Source organism: Pieris napi, chromosome 13 (genome assembly GCF_905475465.1).
Source record: "Pieris napi chromosome 13, ilPieNapi1.2, whole genome shotgun sequence".
In the NCBI taxonomy this organism is placed as follows: Eukaryota; Metazoa; Arthropoda; class Insecta; order Lepidoptera; family Pieridae; genus Pieris; species Pieris napi.
Genome location: NC_062246.1, coordinates 5,331,402 through 5,354,055, shown reverse-complemented (window position 1 = coordinate 5,354,055; position 22,654 = coordinate 5,331,402). Strand labels below are relative to the sequence as shown.

Here is a 22,654-nt window from a genome sequence, read left to right as displayed (position 1 = left end):
ATTATTATTCTCTTACATTAAGACTAACATAAATTATATTATTATTCGAATGTTGTTTTTAAATTATGTCCAATGCCGTAGCATCTTCCGTGGGCAACTTCATACTGATAATTTTGTGTCACGGTGCGCGCATCGTAAAATTTCACTCTCATCAATTTTTTATAACGCGCCTAAAGAAGTATAACTTCAAAAATCCAATGAAGCATATTAAATTTTGTTCGTTTATTTTTTTTCGTATATTGATGACACAACAACCTTTAAATGTTTTTATTTTTAAAATGACTAAGTAATTCTGGAGACATTGTATGCCTCCCAATCATACAATGACACAGTAACAGTAAGACGCAGAAATGTATTTGATCCATGGCCCGTTTATCTAGAATATATAAATTTGATTGATGACATTTTCAAAGAAGTCCCATTAAAATGTTTAATGAAACTTTGAAATATTCTAAAACTCAACCCGAGCTTTTTAATTTAACTTTTAGTATATTTTATACAAATCCGTATGAAATATACGGTAATTTGAATAATATAACGATTTGAAATCTAAAAGGTTGGTTGAAGCGTGCTTGCATTTGCATACAGCTGATAGTGACCCTTACATCTTTTTAAGAGTCGGGGCTTAAACTACAAATAATAGTTATTTAATTAAGAACTATTTTTCTTAAGAATACATAAAGTGAAACATTTAAATAATACCCTTTTATGTTAGTGTAGTAGTACTTAATATATAATTTAACTTAGTGTAAATTCGGGATTCATTGTGATGATTTTTATTTATGAAGAGGTTACACATGAAATTATTCTAGAGACCAAGCGACCGATCGTCGTAATAGTATTGTTTAAATGTTCATTAGTGATTTTATTATTATTTCTGATCAACGCGAGTGCTACCAATGTATGCAGATGCCCACGATTATTTCCTTTGGAGGGAACTTGTAAAGATTTTTAAAAGATCACGTTAAGTAAATTATAAGTAAATAAAAGAAGTTATACGAACAATATACAATAACAATGAAAATCCCACAAATTTTAAAACTATAAGTTGATATTATTCATTCAAGAAGACCGCCAGAAGAAAACTCTAGAGACAAAGGCATTGGTTCGTAATCATTTTTATTAACTTAATTTTTAGAACCGCTATCTCTAAAATGTCATAAAACCGAGGGAATTAATGACTCGAAACTTTAATACTGACCAGTGGGTATAAAAACCGCCCAGACTAGGAAAAAGTTAATAAAGCCTGACGGTCTCCCCGTCGCAATTATTAATTTATACGTGAGTTTTACGAACAATATTTATTCTGCTGTGTTAATTAGGATGAAATGCTATAGAGGTATATTTACTGATATACAATGTTGTCAAAGTCAATTAAATACCTTTGTTTTTATAAGGATTTATTTTTAGATTCCTGTTAGCATTCAGTAAGATTATAAAAAATAAATTTAACATTAATTATACCGTATTACAATTAAGTCAGATTTTAAAATATTGATAGAATTAATAATTTTGATAGCAGTATTGTCTTTGATTAACCTTTACACATTTAAAGAAAAAACTTTTTAACCTTATTAAAGTTATGTATTATTATAAATTTACAATTATTTAACATAATTATAAATTTATCCGACGTGTCGCGTGCTTTACAGCGTGCGTGGTCACGGTGACTGAAGACAAAAGGTGTTGGATGTCAAAAAGTATCACAGCTGCAGAGAAAGTTGCATTATCTGTATTTATTTCCCCGGAGTTAGTTGATACCAACTAAAATTATGTTAAATAATTGTAAATTTATAATAATACATAACTTTAATCCGGTTAAAAAGTTTTTTCTTCAAATTTTGATAGTGTTATGACTTAAAGCTAATTTATTTTATAAATAATTTGAAGTTATTTGTCGCCGCCCTCTACACTGATGTAGGAAGTATAACACACTACTTCCTGGTTCCTGCTGTTTGTGATCGATAGCTGTATGCAATATTCTCCAACCATTTCGGGAGTACAGAAGTGCGATGCCGAGCCGTCTTTTATAAGCAGGTTGTTCATGACGTAATCAGCCTAAAATTGATTTTATTTATTTAATTATATTATTTAACAACGTGTATGCATAAAATTATACAAGAAAATGTGACATCACACATTTTACACACATACACATCAAATATATTAGAAGATAATATTAATAACTTAAACTAAAAAAAAGGGTGCGTGTACTTATGTACGCGCGTAAGAAGTTATACTTCTTTGGCATTATTAAAAAAAGTGTTCGATTGCATGCCAATAATTAATTACAATTAAATAATCAAAGACTTAACTAACTAAGATTATAGTCAATAAAGTTCAGTTTACATTTGAAAATTTTATAAATAAATATTTATTATTATTCTCTTACATTAAGTGTAACATAAATTCAATTATTATTCGAATGTTGTTTTTAAATTACGTCCAACGCCGTAGCATCTTCCGTGGGCAACATCATTCTGTTAATTTTGTGTCACGGTGCGCGCGCATCGTAAAATTTCACTCTCATAAATTTTGCATAACGCGCCTAAAGAAGTATAACTACAAAAATACTAAAATAAATAATAACTAAAACTAAATATCAAATTTAAATTTGTTATAATTTTCTTTTTATTATCACTATGCAGGTTAAGAAAATTGTAAATACTGTATTATTGTTATGTTAAGACTTTTTTTTAACAAATAAACTAAATGGAATCTGAAACCTTATTAGGAGCATGATAAAAAAAAATACGGTAAGTTACAAGATTGCTATGTTATAATATATAACATAGCATAGTATGAATATTCATATATCAATATTTTCATCAATGTTAGTAATTAAGTTGTAAGAGCAATATAGCCTATTAATTTGAATTAAAAAATACTCAAAACTATGTTGTGCTTTAAATACATTTATAATAGAAACTAATAGTTAAGAGATTTGGGGTCAAAGAAGGGCCTCGATGGCCTTATAAAGGTCAGTACTCACATACGGTAGAACTCGATAGTTTTACTCGAAGTCGAGTAAAAATCAACGTGTGGACCGCAAAACTCACAGTAATTTAAGTAGCAGTAATTTAATTCAAAAATGTGAATTAAATTACTGCTGCGACAATGTTGCCATACAGAACGAGTAACAGTAGCTCAAGTACAAAATTAACACCCAGCCTGTTTATATTTTTCGTATATTTATTCATATATATTTGTACAGACACCAATAAATGTAAAACAGTAAATATATAGTCTGAGTGCAGAGGACGCAGGTTGCCTGGAATGGTCCAGGCAATAGAAGAGAGCTAACGGCCTGGCCACGGGGATCGGCGGTGCGAACGGCGATGCGGGAGGCGAGGCAACCATTCGCGCGGGGCCGTTTGCAGGCCACGGACCAGTCACGTTTGCCGCCGCGACCAGTAAGGAAGTTCGACAGCGAAATGTCTTTATCGTAATCATCTCGATATTGCTTGGAAAGTAATAGCTTTTGGTGCAAGACCTAATATTTGGAGAAATTGTGGAGAATTCCACAAGAAGTATGAGAAATTCAGAATATATCCAGAATTATTTTTTTGAGTATACCAGAATGAGTATTGAAACCTTCAATTATATTCTTATGAATATTCAACCAGAATTGGAGAAAAAAGTTAATGCAAATAGAATTTTAAGTGCCGCTGAAAAATTGTTATTGAGATTAAGGTATATTAAATTAATGCTGTGGATGGCCAGACTTCCAAATAGCTGGTCTAGCCAGTATTTCAGTAACAAAAAACTCTGTATTCATTTTTCGCCGCGACCACGACTAAACTTATTTATTCCCTTCTCTATTCGCCGCGACTGCCGCTCGACTCCGTGGCTTGCACCGTACTGATTCATGCATTTGTTTCGCTCGCCCGTCGCGACGTCAGTCGCCCGCGCGATTCGCTCGCTACATTTCGCAGGTCGCATCGCTGGTCGCCGTTGCGCGTGGCTTGATTAGTACATTGCTATGAGTTTATTTCAGTCGCTAGACGCATCGCGGTTCGCACCGCGCGAATATTCGCGTCGGCGAATGTCCCGTGGCCAGGCTGTAAGTGTAATGCGAAAAAAATGCGTATTGAAATTGTATTTAAAATTAATACCTTAACAATTGGACATTCTTCTATGTTCAAATTCTTTACTAGTTCGTACCATGGCATGTCTTCCTCTTTCAAACTAGCGCATATGTTACTCGCTGCTATCCACATAATATCATTACACGATGAACCAGATACTTTTGCTATTTGTAACTCTAACTGGAATAGTATAGCCAATATATTTAATGCCTACTAATTATTATTAATGCCTACTATCTACTGCCTATATTAGTATAGTTCGGTACTCTATGCCTTATCTGTGCTTATATTAACAGTTATCATAGATAAGATAGTCACAGATTGGCTGTATGGGTCAGATTCAGCAGCTAGATTAACAGTATGTTAAAACGTATTGCATTTTGAGAGACTCATTGTTCGCGTGATTATAAAGGTATGTTATTTAAATTAATAGTAATTACTGCTTTGCCAGACATCAAACTTTTGAACGTTTGCGCTTGTGTTTGACATATGTGACACCCGTCACTGTGAATGAATATAATATTTATTCAGCTGCTCGCTGAGGTATTTCCGAACCTATTGGACTTAGAGTCCTTCAAGAAAAGAGCGTACCAATTCTTAAAAGCGAGCTGTTTGGCTGTGAGAGTGTCCATGAGCGGTGGACTATCACTTAACATCTGGTAAGCTTTCTGCCCGTTTATGTTCGCAACTGCAAAGTAAGGTCTGTCTCCAAACCATTGACATACTCAGTCTGAATTCGTTTCTGAATCTTACCATAAGTTTTGCAGTCAAATTATAAATACCTGATATCCATCATCAATTTCGTCGGACAAACTTATTGTGCCAGATAGGCTGACTCCACTTCCATTATTGTGAACATATCCTAAGGACATGGAATTCAATTTTGCAAACTGATTGTCGAAGCCGTCGCACTCTTCCACCACGTCACTGAAGCTTATCACACACTATAACAATAACACTTAATAAATTAGTTAATTTACTTTATTACGCTAATACAAATAATATTACACGTGCGTGAAGCATGGATGCACCTATTTCCGATTATCGGTATTGACTAGAAAGTGGACTCTTGAAAAAAAATAAAAATAGTTTTTTTTAGATTCTAACCTAACTGATTTTTCCGATATATTTTCGTTTGGCACGCCCCATATTAACCCATTTTTAATGGTAAGAGCGCTTTTAAAATTTGGAACGATCTATAAAATCTAGTTTCCGTTTAAGCCTACAAGAAAACTCTAAGTGCTTAATTTTGTTCATAATGTTAATAATCTAATTTCTGACATATTTTATATAATAATTTTTGCAAGTACACGAAATTCTGTGGGACCCTTGTATAGGTTATTATACGACCAGCAGATTTTATATTAAAAATCTATTCAAGTGACTAAAATCCAAATATAACACAAAATAAAAATACAATTTACAAAACATACCCGATCATCATCATCAGCTAGAGCAAATTTAATATCGATAAAAACAACAATCAATATAAAATATTTAAATAAATATTCATGTGACATTTTCAAAACGTATCTGTCGAAACAAACAGTTTCCTTCACGCAATATGTTTTATATTGTGTTTAGATAAACATCATTTTATAGAACAAATAAAACGATAGGTTGCGTGTTTTTAGTAATTAGTGTAATTTTAAGCATGCTATGTAAAGCTTTGTATTGTGAAGGACAGTTATTCATTGTCAAGGCTAAACATGTTGTTCGGGGCAGAAAATTTAAAGCGAAAGACGAAACGAACGTGCGTTTGTATTTTATTCCAATCTAAAATAATTGTAAATACATGTATAATAATGAAACGAAATATTTGTTATATTTCCTACAGGCTTTGTTTCATGCCTCTCGAACGTTAAAGGTATTATTATACTATAATTCGTATTGTAATTGTTAAATACATTATTTTTATGATTTCACTTTTTTTGTACAACTAAATTTATTTAATTGCACTTATAACTAAAGCATCCTTCGGTCTCTTATTGTCAAATTATACCAGAGTTCCCCAAACTTTTTTGTGTCGTAGACCCCTTGCCATGTTTTTCAGTGTTGGGTAGACCCCCCTACTTACCTGATATTGATTTCTTGTAAATTTCTAACTGTAGTGAAGTTTAGTGTTAAAAACACATGTTAATTTATACATTTATTAATTAAATTTAAATTAAAACTACTCAAAATAAAATTTTGTATCTGTTATGTATAATATACGTAGCATTAAATAAACTATTAATAAAATAACGTAAGCAATAAGTCAATATAATGTAATATGTTTTGATAATATAAGATAGTATGATGTAAGTAAATAGGTACTATCAGTGTATGTGTTGAGATCCACTATCGTGGCCCCCATTTTCATTTCATGGACCCCCAAATTTTTTTTCGATGTCGTAGACCTCTTGCAGGTTGTCATAGACCCCTAGGGGTCGATATAGACCACTTTGGGAATCACTGAATTATACTTATAGTTAAAACTATAACTATAACTTAATTAGTTAAAACGTTAAAATATGTTGTTTTCTTTGTAAATAAGTGAACTCATAAAATTAATAATTGATAATAACATTGTATGAGACAAAAGTGTGTCATAGAAATGGCGCGGTATTTTTCACGTGTAACAAACAAATGGGGTGAGCGAGGTGTATATCATTTCCGATATAGTAGTTTTATGTAAATATCGCCTACTTTTAAACTGTCGTAATTTTTAGATTCCGATTGGAGTTCCCCCTCACAGTATTTGTTATCTCTAAGAGATAAATGAATTCAATGTTTTGATTTACAGCCTGTTATTGTGGCAGTAGTTATATGATGAAAATCTTGATATACTGCTTGAAGAAAAAAATACTAAACTATATTTTATTGCGGGCATTAGCCGATTTTAAGGTAACGTAAAGTAATAAAAGCTCTTTATTCACTGACCTTTATAACTTACATGCTATTCTTATTCAACAGTAGCATTCTTAAATCTAATTAACATAGCGAAAATAATAATTTATTATCAACCACTTTGGTCAGGTTGTCTGTCGACATAGGCCTCTCCCAATTGTTTCCACATCTCTCTATCCTTGGCAGACCTTCTCCATCCTTTTGGCAGATCGTCCTCCCATCTTTTAATTTGACCTCCTCGTTTTCTTTTCCCGTTTCTCGGATACCACTCTATTACATCCTTAGTCCATTTTTCTTTGTTAGTCCTCATTATATGTCCAATCCAGTTCCATTTAAGCTTTCTTATTTTTTGTAGCACGTCACTGACGTTTGTTTTTTTTTCTTACTTTTGAAGCTGTCCATCGATCCGGTAGTCTTATATTAAGCATGCTCCTTTCCATGCTGCGTTGACAAACTACTAGCTTTTGATTGTTTTTGCTCGTCGTAGGCCAAGTTTGACATACTCACGTATAGGGTACATTGATTTTGGACGATTTACAAAACTTAAGCATTCTTAAAATATCAGCCTTACAATTAATTTCTACGTAAAATGCATCAATGGAATATTACGCCGTCTTTGCGACATATCTGCTTTTTAGGTTAGTTGCGAAAATTTACAATAATTGGATATCATATTTTAGATAGTTATTATTTTGTAATTTAATTTAGATGATTGTTTAGTCTCTAACTAGTTGTATGGTTAAACAATTTTAATATAATTTTAAGTCTTGCTAGGATCAGTAAATTATCCAAGCAGTAAACATTCCTATGCTTTGTTAAATTTCTACAAGGTATATGGAATAAAATCACTCAAAATATTTTTTCCAACTTTCGCAAGCTTTATTATAACTTTTATACCCACCGCGGTGCCATCGTTATAAAAGTTGTTTACAATAAATATTGCTTCAAATTAAAGTTGTTTGATATATATTGATGTAGTAAAATAACCATCTTTTAATCCAAAGTCGGTTAAATTAAAATAGGGTATGGGTATATTCAAGGGACGAAAGCCAAATAAAATTTTAGATTACCAGGCGCCCATAACTTGGAAAGGGTAAATGATTTAATTATGCGCATAGAATTGTAGTCCCATTTAATTTGATTGTGAGTGACACCTATGCAAATGATACGTACCGATTAATTGAATATCTTTGTTAGAGAACACTCTATGACTTTTAGGAAGTCCCCTAACGCCAATGGCTCGGAACCGAATTGAATATTACAATTCAATGAAAGTAATTTACCTAAATAAGCTTACTTTACCATAGAGTTTAGATGTGTATTACATGTGTATGTATTCATTAATACCTATTGTACGGATAGGGCACCAGACCTCGAGGCCAATCCCCTAATCGCTGCACTGGACCGATCAAGTAAAGGCTCTTACAGCTCGGAGAGTGGAGGAAATTGTGAGGCGACACAACAAATGAAGAGTGCGACTGAAGAATAATTCTACGGATATTCGGACTGACGTCAAATCTTTGTCCACGTGTTACATCTTCGCGATGGCATACTCGTATGCTATCTCTAAGGTGTAAAGCGTGGGAGATCACCAGCAACATCTCGCACCAGCTGCAAGTCTTTATCAGCGGCTGTCTTCACCGTATTCTACTAGCCCGAGATCTCCAATGAGCAACTTAGGGAGCGCTGCTGAGAAACCCCGATTAGCCAGCTACTGAAGCGACAGAAGCATTATATTTAAGAATACTTAGCTTTTTTATTTTAATACGTCTTTAATTTCAAACGTATGATTATAACGCTCCATAGGTGGCCTAATATGGAGCGATGTATAATTTTTTCATTTTTATATGATATATAATTTTTTCATTAGCGCCCTACCCACATTTGGCATGCATATGATAATATCCATATTTTTAAACTAAGCTTAAGATCGGATAAATTAAAAATAATAGTTTTTATGAAAGAATTTATTAATAGTAACTTGGTATTTTAATATTTGTAACTGTCTCGGTGAAGCCTTATCTTGTATAAGATAATATTATATTTAGGTTTAATTTTACGTCAGCCTTGCGATTCTGTAACTCACTTTTCGAACTCTCACAGCGGTTTTTACAGCGGCGGTCGCGCTCAAATCAGTCGTGACGCAGTCATTTTACTGATTCTAATAAGGAGAGAGCTTGTAGTTTATTGTTTATAGTTTATTGGTACCACTGGCTCCACCCACAATTTAAATGCTGGTGGATGGCTGCGATTCGTACTCTCTTTATCTTTAGCTTAAATATCTTTTTTTATTTAAACGAAACAAAAACATCTCCTTTAAGTAATTTTCAGATTACAGTATCAATATATCGTATGAAGTCTACGGAATGAAAACAAATTACGTAAAAAATTTATTTATCACAATTATCTAAACATTAGTAGATCGTAGCGTATCCTGTATCCAGTCCATGTAACTGGCAACGGATGAGTAGACTCCTGGCCAGCCATCCCTTCCACAACCGTAACCAAATGAGACGACACCAACACAGGTCCAGATATCTCCAGTCCTCTTCATCAGTGGACCACCAGAGTCTCCCTTGCAGGCGTCCTTTGCGAAGATACCACCAGCACAAAGTTGCTTGTCCGTTAAGTGTGCTTTAAGTGTTACGTATTTGCTAATACATTCCATTTTATCGTACATTGGTATAGTGAGTTTCACTTTTACTGGGCTGCTTTTTCCTGGAAAATTATTTTTAACATTTCTATTAAACTTGTATAATATTGTTATTCAATTTTTTTTTCTCACAATAAAGTTCACAAAAAAGAGTGCGACCTTAGATGAATTATAATCTAGCCTATACAATAATTACTCGTATGGCTAACAAGCAATATTATGATTACCTAAATTTCTACAATACTAGTGAATAGCTTTAACTAAGGTAATGTTCATTAACAGTCTTAGTGTTCTATAAATTGATGATTTTTATTTGATGTATAATATTTCTTGAAAATAATAGCAAAATCATATTTTTTTCCCCACCCCAATCAGGATTTGAACATCAGTTGGATATGCTGTCTACCAGAAGAATGACACAATGTAACGCAATATTATAAATTAGATCAATTAAGCCGGAAATACATTTTGAATTAAATGTATAATATTATTATAGTCAAAACATTGGAAAATACAGAATTTGTCATAGTTACTGATAAGTTGATCATACAACAGGAAATATATATAAATATGTTGAGTCGTGTTATGATCATGCGATTATATATTTCCTGGAATCAATTGAACATGAAATTAGTTTTACTTTTGTTTAGGGTTTATTTATCGTTATTGATAAGTATTATCAATAGTAGAAACACAATTTTAATCCCATATAATTATAAACTGTGTAAAAGGTAATCAAACACCTTGCTGAAAATTAATATCTATTTACTAAGAAATTATTCATTCATTCAGACGGGGTTTCAAATTTAAAAATATCAAAAACACTTCAGGTTTTTCTTTTTTTTTAGAAATGTAATTTATGTATCTTAAGATATAGGCGAGACCTTTAACTAAACCGACCTAAACTTCCCTCCTCCTAAACTTCCCCCCCGGGGAAACAGTTTTTTAGTTTAATGCTGCTAAAGCAAAACATTTAACATCAAGAAATCAAACCAGTAGAGCAATGCTGAAATCTTAAATGAAAGATGTGTAGTGAAAAATTACCTTCCAAGGTTTTTCCCCATCCTGCAACATGCATTTCATCACCAACTGGCGGCAACGGCTGTTGGTAGTCTGGCAGACAGATTGGCGAAACGAAATCTAAAAAATATATCAACTTCAATATTGGTTTTCCGGACAAGTTTGTTATAATTATTTTAATATCCGTAGTGCTAGTCAACATACTTCCAAAAAATCTCAAAAAATCGATGACTAGGTCAATCTACGTCATATCAGTACGACATCCAAAAGTAGCCTAATAGAAATCTCATATCCCTTTTTTATATATTAGTGTAAGTAAGTGTATTTTGATATATTTTAAGAAATTTTTGGCATGTATAGAAATGTTTGATTGTTACGTTAATTTAAATTTTCTAAAAGAATTTTTACATTTTTTCAGCCAAATTTATAACCTAGGAGAGAGAAATTGTTAATTAATGAGTCTGCATTATCAGGTGCGCTAACAAGTAATGGTTATATGCACTCAGCGTTTCATTATCCTTAATTAGTGAAAACGATCCGTTAACATCATTTTATATGTAGAAAACTATCTTGAATAATGTGAGGTAAGTTAGCTTACTTTATAAAGTGATTTCTATAGAACTTTACTTCAAACAAAAATATTTAATTTCAGTTTTTATAAGTTTAATGTTATAATTGTGGTATGATCCTGGCTTCGAACAACTGTGACCCTTAAAACCTTGAAAAATTATATGCTGCAATAAGTACAGTACTACCGTACAGTACAGTACTACCGTGCAGTACTTTTTAAGCTTATCACGAAGAGACAGACATATGCTGTCGCTGTTTTCACTGTAGGCTCTACAACTATTACCAAGCTCTACAACTTTTCTTTAGAATTCAATTATATATCACTCATTAGAAGCGTTTTGGTTCGATTGTTTTTTCTATGGCTAACTTGAAAAACCGACTACCACGATAAAGGTTTTAAATTTTTCGGGATTAGGTTAAGTGATACGCCCATAGAAACTCTCAATGCCAGAAGCTCGCGAGTGCGCTGCTGGCCTTTATAAGATATCTCTTTTTCGTACGGTGAGGACACCAGCATGTCTTATACCAAAATCGACATGTTTTTGCATGTATCAAAATTACACAATTTGATACATGCAAAAATCGGAGACCAATATCTATACTAATATTATAAAGAGGAATGATTTGTATGTTTGTAAGGAAATAGCTCAAAAAGTACTCGACTTGTATGTACTCGATTTGAATACTACATTATCACTGATTAATACAGGCTATTTTTATTGCAAGAAAAAAATAAGGATCGCTACTAAAACTACAATAGTGTTACCAAAGGTGTAAAAAAATGCCTATAACATATCTTTCATCGCATGCGCTGCGAAAACTATTGATGATAGAAAAAAAATCTTCCACAGTATTAAAGAACATATCAATATCTACAATGTTTTTTTTAAATTAATGTCCACCCGTGCGATGCATAAATAGATCAAGACATCGTGTAAACAAAATAAATACCTGAATATTTAGCCCTCTTACTCAATCTGATGAGAGCAATATCGTCTTGTCTGTTAACATTGGAATCTGAGAAGCCAGAGTGAGGATAGGCAGCTTGAACTAGTATCTCTTGAACTGGTTCTGCACAATCATCAGCTAAGCAATCTATATCTGATTGTGTGTCGTACTCGCCAAGGCGGACGCGGTCTCTGAAAAGTATTTATTTAAGTCTTTAGCCGTTCTACCCTGTGTTTATCTGTTTCCATTTAATTGTGTAACAAAATTGTATGAAAATTTTTGCAACGCTTAGGCACACATTGAGATTTTCCATACAATTATTTAGACAAATGGAAACTAGGTAAGAAACAATAATTTAATATTGCTTTAAATTGGTAAGTACCGTTTCATAATACTTGTTTAACACACGATTATAATATTATTTACATAACTGTTTCGAGGACTTCTCAGCAATCGTATTCAGCGAAAGACTGTCGATTATTAGCTCTTAAAAGTGCTGATTTCCTCACTTTTCCTTCACCGTATGTATATGTGGACACGGGGATTCGAACCCACAACATCAGTATAGTTTTCTAGACTAACAGTAGCCTAGAAGCTAAAGCGTTGGTATTAGCAATTTTCTCTTCTTTTAAAAAGTTGTTTTTTATATACATATTACGGGCAGGAGGCTTATCTGATGTTAAGTGATACCGCCGCCCATCGACACTCTCAATGCCAAACGGATCGCGAGTGGGTTGCCGGCTTTTTAAGAATTGATACGCTCGTTTCTTGAAGGACCGAGTCAAATTGGTTCCGAAAATTCAGTGGGCACCATATAGTGGTGGTGCGTGGCAATAACTGACATAAAAAACGCTCAGTTGTTCAAGTACACATGGTATGAGATCGACCGTGGCTGCCTTGCTATTGGATATATTTTTAATTGTTAATACTTACAATTTTCCAACCACGGTAAGAATTTGTCCGGTCACGCAATGAGCAGCAGTTAACACATATCGGTGATTGAAGAGGACTCCACCGCATTGATATGTCACTCGATCACTTTTAGTACCTAAAATATTATTAATTTAATTTTGACAGTTAAGGTAAATGTAATGGGGATCAATATATATAGATCCGTGTCATCGAACATATTAATGGCCGTAAGTGACGTATCCACATCTCTCTCATAGAACAGTTCGGTGTTCCATACATTTGGTAGATTCGTCTGTTTAATTTCAAATACACACGAGAAAATCATTTTTTCACAGCAAACGATTATCATATCTTTCACACCACATAAAGTACTCGATTTTACGCTTTTAAAGTGTCGGTGTATCTGGCATGATGACACTAGGTACTTCATACATTTCGGTGTCAATTAAACAACTTTCAAATTTAATCAAAAGAATAACACGGAATACAAAAGTCTATGGCGCTACAACCTTTTAGGTCTGGGACCGAGCCTTAAGGGACTCTGGCCCTAATGGGGCGCGGGGACGATAAGGTTCGTTCTAAGGGAGCGGTCGGACAAAAAGTCGTGTACATTGCGCACTTATGTGCACTTGGTAGTAGAGTTTGTAAACCAAGCCGTTGTGCCAGACTTTGACAGCCGCTATCATCAGCCACTGGTGGTATTTATCCCGGAATGGTGTGCTCCGTGATCCTATGGACTTGAAGACGGCAGGAGTGGGCCGGTCAAAACAAAACTGCTCATTGGGAATGCCGATTAAATTTTTCTTTGAATGGAATATCGTCGTGGCCTGAAGACCGGTCAGCTCCGACTGTTTTAAATGGGCTTTTCCCACGACTAGTAGGAGGGTGTCTGCTACGAGACTCGGACCTCGGTTCGAGCTGTCGTAGGGCGGTCAAACGCCTGAAGGGCAGGACGGAAGCTCACTAGAGTGAATTATGTGTTTTTTACTCTAGTCTAAATGTGCATTGCGCTTGAAGCTTGTTACGGCGGCTTTTATAATTGCAGCCTCCAAACGGTTCTATCCTACCAAATATTCCGATGTTGCCATTGTCAAAAAAGATAATAATTTGTGGAAACTTCCCACAGAGTCAATATTTACAAATCAACCTAATGAATGGTTAGTAACTTACGGTATCCTATTAACGTCATCCAAGGGAACTCATCGAGATCAGCAATAATGCCTCCAAAGATCCTGTCACTCCTTTCAATACCACATTTGCCACGGCGTTCTGGAAAGGAGTCCTCACGAACTGATGGATCTACACCTACATCTGGTGGGAGAGTTGGACGAGGCCGTGTCTGTAAGGGTTGCAAAATTATAGTACATATTTGGATTTGATAAGATCTTGCAAATTGGTAATGTCTTGACGGATCAAATAGAAAAATAAAAGTTAGAAGGGATACAGTGATAGCACGAAAATTATATGTGACATCTCAGATGTCCTATATTCTAATAAAATTCTTAAAGGTTTTAAATAAGGCTTATTTAAAAAAAATGAATTATTGTGTTGACGATTAGAAATATAATAATTACATCACAAACGATCAGTTCCTGCTTAGGGAGCGTTTAAGTATTACGTAACGAATTTTTCCTTTTATAAAAAGTTACGATGCGGGGCGGGCATTGAATAACGTGTTATTGTTAATATTATTTTCGACTTTCCAGTACTTTACACCATATAATGGTAACTTTTAGGCATAAAGAGTCACTAGGTGCTCACGAAACGTTTTACTATACTTGGGTACAGAAAAACGTTACAGCGCGTTACATGGGGGGGGGGGTCAATAATCTCCAAAAATTGCATGACGTAATACTTGAACGCTCCCTTAGAGCACCGCTATCATCCTTTGTTGGTAATGTATCAGTAATAAGGCATATTGTGATATAAGAGACTTTTTTGAAAGGGCTTTTGCAAGTAGGTATTCGTGGATACAATAAAGATTTATACTATAAATCCTACGTCCACACCCTTTCGTCTTTTTGTCAGATACAATCAATTTGTGTTAAAAGTATTTAATGAACTAACCGTTGGAGTAGCTGGTGTCTGTGGGGGTAAGGGACCACAGCAAACGATAGGAATGCTTCCATCAAAACCACATTGTGATTGCCGAAGAAAGTTTACTGCAAAGGCAGATAAAGGCCGCTGCGCAAATGCAGCTAAATGCTCCGGGCAGTCATAAAGCGATATGCAGTTACTTCTCCGGCCGAGCGGTGTAGTACATTGTTCTGAAACTGATATTTTTTTCAATTATTTATACATTTTGGGTATGTAACTTTATTGAAAAAAAATGAAATGTAATTTGTATAGGTACAATATATGAATTTTTTTATAGAAAAACTAGTCCAATAATTAAATGGTTTCACCACATTACGCATACAAACTAAATAGCTAAAAATATAAACAACCTTATTCCCTATTATTACTCTGTACACAAAACAATTAAGTATCAGAGTTGATACAGAAATCCTATTATTTTAATATAACTTTGAGTGCTTTTGTGCTTTTCATCTTAAATTAAGCTTAGGTAACAAAACAGAATTCGTAAATTTTATGTATTATCAAAGGCTTTAAGTTTTGAGAGCTGTCATTACTTCTATTTAAGTGCCATTGACAAATATAAAGTTGTAATTAATATAATTACAATTCTTCGGGCTTACAAAAAAAATTCTTCAATTTATTTGTGCTGTGGTTAGGAATGCTAAGCTAATGAGGAAAAGCATAACCAGTTCTTTATAAGTCTTTATTGTAATATGTAGTAGTAATTTAAGATTAAAGATGAATAAAACATACGTAAGGTTCTTGATGCCAAAATAAAAAATAACAAACTCAAAGAAACCACGAACGTTTTTTAGCAAAAACGCACTTAAATCTTTTGAATCTACGCAGAATTATATTATACGCAAACACTTGCAAGATAACATTTGATCTGTGATCTATATCATGATGACTTCTTAATGCATAACTAGTCTTCCGGGGCTATGTTTATCCAGCTAAATCAAAACTTCCTATTTAATATGTATAATATTGAACCCGGTAGACCGAGTCTGCGTTGGTGGGATGTCCGAAATATTAATGTCCGAAAAAATACTGATGAATGGTCTGGCCCATAGCACAGGCATTGATGATGATGATAATATTCTGCGTCTTAGTGCAATATCCATTTATGTCCGGCTTCTTTATTAAAGATAACAAGTTCATCATAAACCTTAAACTAAAAGTCATGCTATACTTTGATAAATGAATTAATTTGAAGGTTATATTTTATTAATATAACCACAAATGCCACAAACATGTTTTAGTATTAATACGACTTATTTTTCTATAACAATTAACTTTGATTCGCATAAGAAAAAACATGTTTTGAATACGGCAATTTGGAATTACCATTCAAGATTTCTTGCATTGATATTAAAAACAACGTCGTTTTAAAATATCATAAACATTGAAATGATATCAATTAGTTAGTCTTTGTAGCTTAGTTGTTTATCTCTTAATTTGATTTCCGTCCAAAATACAATAGAACTTGGAAACAAAGTTTATAAGCGCAGTGGTTATAGTTTTTTGACCTTATAACACTGATATAAGTCCGAATATTCATCTAAACGCTCTTAGGTTATATCAGCCGGTAATTATATGTTGTAATACAGTAAAGTAAAGTCACGTACATCAGCTAGTCAACAATGCACGGTGCATTGTTATTACGACTTGCGATTACTCTATACTGCTAATATAGATTTTTTTTTATTAGAAACTGTAATAAATAAAAAAATACCAAATAATCGGTCTTTAATTACTTACATGCATTATCCGCAATTAAAATCAGTCCAAATATCACAATAAAACACTTCATTTTAAATTCTATTTACGCAGTCATCACTAAACAAATTAATAATAGATATTGTAAAGAGATCGCGCCTTGTTCAGACCGCGGAGTAGTACTGGATCTTAGAGGTCATGTACACTATATTTTATGTATATGTGTATCTGTATTGATTACGGTCCGCATAATATATAATATACTATGCATGTGAATATTGTAGTTTGTTGGAATGTCACAAAATTGTGGTGTAATTTTAATTTATTAAAAGGATTTTAAAAATACTAAATTTTTTTGCTTTTAAATTTGTGGTAAAATAAAACAAAAATATTTTGTTATTTCTGCCTCACCCCTTCATCTTTTTATGATTTTTTTGGGTGCAAAAAGACAGTAGGCTCATCTGATGTTAAGTGAAAGTGCCCATGGACTCTAACAAAGCTAGAAGGATCGCGAGTTCATTACCGGCGTTTTAAGAACTTTTACTTTTTTTGGTTACCAATACTCAATTTAGTAGTTAAGTACAATTGTTATTATTATTAAAACTTAATAACTTGAATACAGTATACGACGTAAGTATGTAAGACGCGTACTTTCTTACAAGTTAAATAAATATGTTAAAAAATACTACTAAGGCTTAACAAACTAGTCTTTTATAATTTCGTACAGCTGTAGTATTAATTTTAGACTATAGATACAATTCCAATCTCGCAAAAAGAATATAAGGAAAAACATAGATTAAAAAAAATATCTATTATCAAATAGTGTATACTTGTTAGTCTGACCGTACAAACGAATGCGTCAGTGGACTAACCAGTTTTTATTCTGACCGCTTCTTGTATTTACATTAAATATTTTCCTCTATCTAACATGAAACTTTTAGTCATGTTAAGATAGATAAATTATTCACATAATATATATCATGTAGTTTTAAAATATAAATATTTTACTCAAATAATAATAAAATACGTGAATATAAGACGGGTGCTGTAAAAGTATAGTGCTGTAAGCATATACCATGCGTTTTACTTTTGATTCCCTATAGCATAATTAATAAAATGTTAAAATGTTATATGTATTGCTGGATTTCGTTCATAACAAGTAAATCAAATATGTTCTTTTGTATTTTTATGGACTCAATTAATAAGTTGATTATAATTAAAACACGTGTTTATTTACTTCCAAACATGGAATAATAAAAAGGATAAACTATAGTAATATTTATATTTAGTAAAACTGAGATGTTAATACTTTTTAATACTCTATTAATCAGCCAATAAATATGTGATATTATATTTGATATGTTTTGTTAAAAAAAACATAAATGTATGATTAATAAGATGGAATTCCAATGTTATTTCTCACCGGGGTCTCCCCAAAGCCAACTATATTTATATTTTTTCCTATTTACAAGGTAAAATTTTACATGAATTCGAAGGAGAAAAAAAATCTTAAAGCGTTTATGGAAGCCCCGTTTTAAATGTGTTACTTCGATAATAAGTTTCTTAATCCATCCAGGCCAGCCTTGCGATTCTGTAACTATCTTTTCGAACTCACACAGCGGATTTCACAGCGGCGGTCGCGCTCAAATTAGTCGTAAAGCAGTCATTTTATGATTTGGCATTCTGATAAGGAGGGCGCTTGTAGTTTATTGTTTATTATGTAGCGCGACCGCCGCTGTGAAAACCACTGTGTGAGTTCGAAAAGTGAGTTACAGAATCGCAAGGCTGTTATCAGTGAGTGTCACACTGGTAACCTGTAGAAACTATACCATAGGCGTTCTGGGAACCAAAACTGCCAACGTTTATCTTATACAAATCTTTACGAAAACCTGAAATTACCACCTCAAGTATGTCACAGTTTTATATAAATTCGGTTTTAATAGGCGTAGTACACAATAGAGATGTTATGGATATGATATTTCGGATCTGGATACGGATATGGATATAGGAATAAAATTATATCGGTTTCGGATACGGTTACGGATATGTAATTATTTCGGATTATCCGTTAGTTTCGGATAGTTTCGGTTACGGTTATTAGATTGAAGTAAAATATAAACACAAAAAGTATGTAATAATTTAGTTTTATATATAGGTTTCATATAGTCTAGGTTATCAGTTGGTCTTATAATCGGTCATATAGGTAAGTAATTATTATAAACCTCCTCAGTTTTATCTATTAAAATAAAAGTGCAATAAATTTAATAGCTTTACAAAAACATTTAGCTTTATACATTGCACATATTAACTTATAACCTATGTATAACATATTAAATGTTTTCTTTTTAATTATTTTTGTGAGTAATGAAACCATTAACAACCTGTCGAAACATGTAGTTTTATCTAGATTTTGGACTGTGCTCTTATCCGAAACTATCCGAAAGTTGTGAAACGGATACGGTTACGGTTACGGATATATATTTATTTCGGATATCCGATTGTTTCGGTTACGGTAACGGAGCTCCATAACATCCCTAGTACACAATATATATTCAAAAGCAAAGCCAAATTTTATCACACACACTTACTCTAATCGGTAATCGACCTAGTGCCCAATCAGTCGTTTTCTACGGAACTGGGGCGCAATTTCCTCAATTCGCTTAAGGATTAACATCATTAACTTTCGTGTTCCGACTACTAATTGTGTTCAGCCCCCCATTTCACTCGTCATTTGATTATTTTCTCGTCAATGCTATGCGATAGATGTTGTTTGATTTATATGGTGAAAGCTGATTATCACTTCATAATATGGCAAAGTGAATTTGTACTTATTTATTTCATTTGTATTCAACCGCTTATTTATAGCACTTCATGCTTATAAGAGGTGCACAAACTATAAAGTCAGTCATGGAATTTTTAGAATAATAAAACAAAACAATAAATAAACGTTTATGATCATATGGTTGGTTGAAAGTTTAATTGTAGGTACATAGAGTGTCAAATTAAGTCAAATCATTTATTTCAATTAGACCACCTAAAATAGTACGTCAAATAAAATATAAAGAAGATTCTAGTTGCCCCTTTCAAAAGGTAGTTTTGTGTGGAGAAGAATGGGCAAGAAACTCCACACTTACTCTTTTAAAATAGGTTAACAATATTTTGTTTACATTAGTTAAATAATTATATGTAAAGACAATGTACTCTTAGAATAAAACTACTATACTAAAAAAGTTAGAATACATGTTCCTCACATATTTACAAATATCAAAACGGAAATATTTGGCGGTACACAGGATCTAGTCCGATAATTAATTGATTGTGTCCCCAAACATTATACAGAATAATAAGATATATTACAAAACAGAAATTGTAAATATATATATAATTACTTGGGGACTAATACAAATATTATTTGTTAACTGTATCTACGGTAGTAGCTGACAAGTAAATGAATGTAAAGAATATGTAAGGTATGTAATAAATTAAGTTAGGTATGTTATTGGAAATGTTGCTAATCAAGACTTTACTTATTGTCATAAACAGGATATATTAATTACGAGGACTAATTAAATGTTATTGAGGAAAATTTGTTTTCCTTATGTATTTATAAGTATGCGTTCTGTATGTAAGATTTTTCATTAAATATCTGATCTAATTATATTAACTGACATTCATTACAAGACTGTTGCTTCACATACACAGTACCAGATTGCAGTATTATCATAAATTAACTGAGACATGAAAATATTTCATGGTTAATACGATTTCTAGTTGAACACAGTAAAGAATATTTTGCTTCAATATTAAATGTAACTGCAAGTCCCAACACAGCGAATCGGTGTCTCGTAAGTGAATCACGTACACACGGACAGATGGACCGTGTAGATACAAGCAATGAATAATATAAACTGTGCAAAATCAGAAAATTAAATTAAAATAACTTTCTATGGCTAGAAATGTATACGTAGAAAGCTGTTAAGATATCCACAGCATGGTTTCATGGTTAGTCTCCAGGACGATACGGCCACAAGTGTGGGAATAAAGATAAAAGACTCTTTATTTCTTTCATAAGGACGGACGTCCGAAACGGCCGTAGTATTACGTGAGCAGGCGCATGGCCGACTGTTTTATTTGCTCTTACAAAGGATGATGATGTCATTATTTACAATCTGTTATTTGACAGATGAAAATCAAACGAAACATACCAACTGTTCCTTCATTTTAATTTGACGCCCACCTTGTTAAGCCAGAAATGCAATGGACTTGTAATTATTAACTATAAATTATTCAATTAAAATAAATAAATAAAATTGTATTGATTTCCTTACTGTGCTGTTTGTCTCTTCACAAGTGTACATAATAAGGTGTACATTAATTGACTATATAGACCTAAAAAGGACTAGAGCAGCCTTTTTAAAGGGCTAACATTCATAGGAACAATACAAGTTATATTCTAGTAGCACGTACAATCTACAGTATAGAATTATAACAGCATTTGGATGAAGACAACAAACTATAATTTGTATTTTTACAGTTTGTATTTCGTAATTTTAAATAATTTTCTTAGTCAGTGCTTGGAACAATTTTAACAGTTATATATTAGCTTGGAATATAGTTATAGTTTCAATCCAAACTAGGCGTAATAGATCAATATCAGATTCAGTACAAATATCAGACGCGTCCACCATGCGCCATAAATAATACTTAGGCCCCATCGATTATATCGTGACATAACGATAGTGACAGATCCCCGATGCAACGATATTTCAATAATATGTAGTCCATGTTTGTATTTCCCTGAAAATGGAGATTGTTTTGTTTATGTTAATAAATTATAAAATATGTTCATATATATACACAATTAATTATCTTTACCATTAGCATTACCTTCGTCGGTATGTATTTATCCTAGCTAAATCAGTAATTTGAGTAATTGTGTATCTTATGTAGTTTTGCACTTCTTGCGCTCACCTTATATCACTACGCCTAAAAAACAATTAAAATAGTTAAATAATATGGAATTCAACGGGTGGCTTTATCGCTTTTGCGATATTCAGGCCACCACTGTAAGGAAAAAAATGATTAAAATATTATAAATAAAACAACATGAATGTTTGTGACCCTTATATATATAATTTGTGAATGATAATCATTAAAAGTAGTGACTACGTAGATGTCGGAGGGAAAACCCATATTAACATAATTTATATAAATAATAAACATAACAGATAATGTTGAAATGTTTAAATTACTTATTATATTACGACCAATCACTTTCCGAGTAAAAAATGAAACCTTAAAACTAGGTGAATTCATTCAATTTAAGTACACTTTCCTATTATCGAACGATGTCACGCCGGCAATCGTTACTTTTTTTAATTGATTTACCTTTTATCCGTCACCTTGGTTGCCAATAAATAACAAGTAATTAAAAGGTGTAATACACATATACCTAGCATGTGAAAACAGTATTGGTTAAATTTAAAGTACGTTTTAATAAATCCGATACTATATCAATACATCTCTATTAATCGAAGCTTACAAACTGCAATTAGGGACCCAAACATTAATGACTTTGAATACTTTTTCGCTAAAAGGTTTTTTCGAAGTGCCTCGTATTGATACAAACGAGCACAGTCGTTGAATGTAACAGTAGTAATAAATCTCAGAAGTTTAGATTGTTCGGCACTGTAACTTTGGGGCCTCATTTGTAATAGAAAATCCGATATGGACATGTACATAATTATAATTATTATTATTATTGTAATTATTATCA

At 32.7% G+C, this 22,654-nt stretch overlaps 2 protein-coding genes and 1 long non-coding RNA gene across 3 annotated transcripts; all 3 read right to left on the bottom strand.

Moving 5' to 3' along the window:
• Window positions 1-1,742: 1,742 nt before the first annotated feature.
• Window positions 1,743-5,831, bottom strand: LOC125055609. Its single transcript, XM_047658067.1, has 4 exons — window positions 5,522-5,831; window positions 4,871-5,032; window positions 4,116-4,268; window positions 1,743-2,058 (listed from the first exon to the last, which is right to left on the bottom strand). Exons 1-4 carry the CDS (start codon window positions 5,606-5,608, stop codon window positions 1,891-1,893), a joined length of 570 nt encoding a protein of 189 aa, XP_047514023.1. The 5' UTR covers window positions 5,609-5,831; the 3' UTR covers window positions 1,743-1,890.
• A 3,523-nt stretch (window positions 5,832-9,354) lies between these two features.
• LOC125055108 (phenoloxidase-activating enzyme 1-like) lies at window positions 9,355-17,079 on the bottom strand. The gene is made up of 7 exons (XM_047657352.1): window positions 16,921-17,079; window positions 15,148-15,353; window positions 14,251-14,419; window positions 13,102-13,216; window positions 12,172-12,359; window positions 10,675-10,770; window positions 9,355-9,695 (listed from the first exon to the last, which is right to left on the bottom strand). The coding sequence occupies exons 1-7, from the start codon at window positions 16,970-16,972 to the stop codon at window positions 9,385-9,387; spliced, it is 1,137 nt and encodes a 378-aa protein (XP_047513308.1). The 5' UTR covers window positions 16,973-17,079; the 3' UTR covers window positions 9,355-9,384.
• Window positions 17,080-21,075: 3,996 nt separating this feature from the next.
• Window positions 21,076-22,617, bottom strand: LOC125055601. Its single transcript, XR_007117926.1, has 2 exons — window positions 21,766-22,617; window positions 21,076-21,675 (listed from the first exon to the last, which is right to left on the bottom strand). It is a non-coding gene; the product is annotated as an uncharacterized LOC125055601 (long non-coding RNA).
• Between the last annotated feature and the right edge of the window lie 37 nt (window positions 22,618-22,654).

Coding starts and splice junctions, on each gene's coding strand:
- LOC125055609 (XM_047658067.1), bottom strand. CDS start 5,608: ATGTCACATGAATATTTATTTAAATATTTTATATTGATTGTTGTTTTT. Junction 5,033..5,521: donor TAGCTGATGATGATGATCGG/GTATGTTTTGTA, acceptor TTATTGTTATAG/TGTGTGATAAGCTTCAGTGA. Junction 4,269..4,870: donor AAATTGATGATGGATATCAG/GTATTTATAATT, acceptor ATACTATTCCAG/TTAGAGTTACAAATAGCAAA.
- LOC125055108 (XM_047657352.1), bottom strand. CDS start 16,972: ATGAAGTGTTTTATTGTGATATTTGGACTGATTTTAATTGCGGATAAT. Junction 10,771..12,171: donor TAAGAGGGCTAAATATTCAG/GTATTTATTTTG, acceptor TATATTTTTTAG/ATTTCGTTTCGCCAATCTGT. Junction 9,696..10,674: donor ATGGGGAAAAACCTTGGAAG/GTAATTTTTCAC, acceptor ATAATTTTCCAG/GAAAAAGCAGCCCAGTAAAA.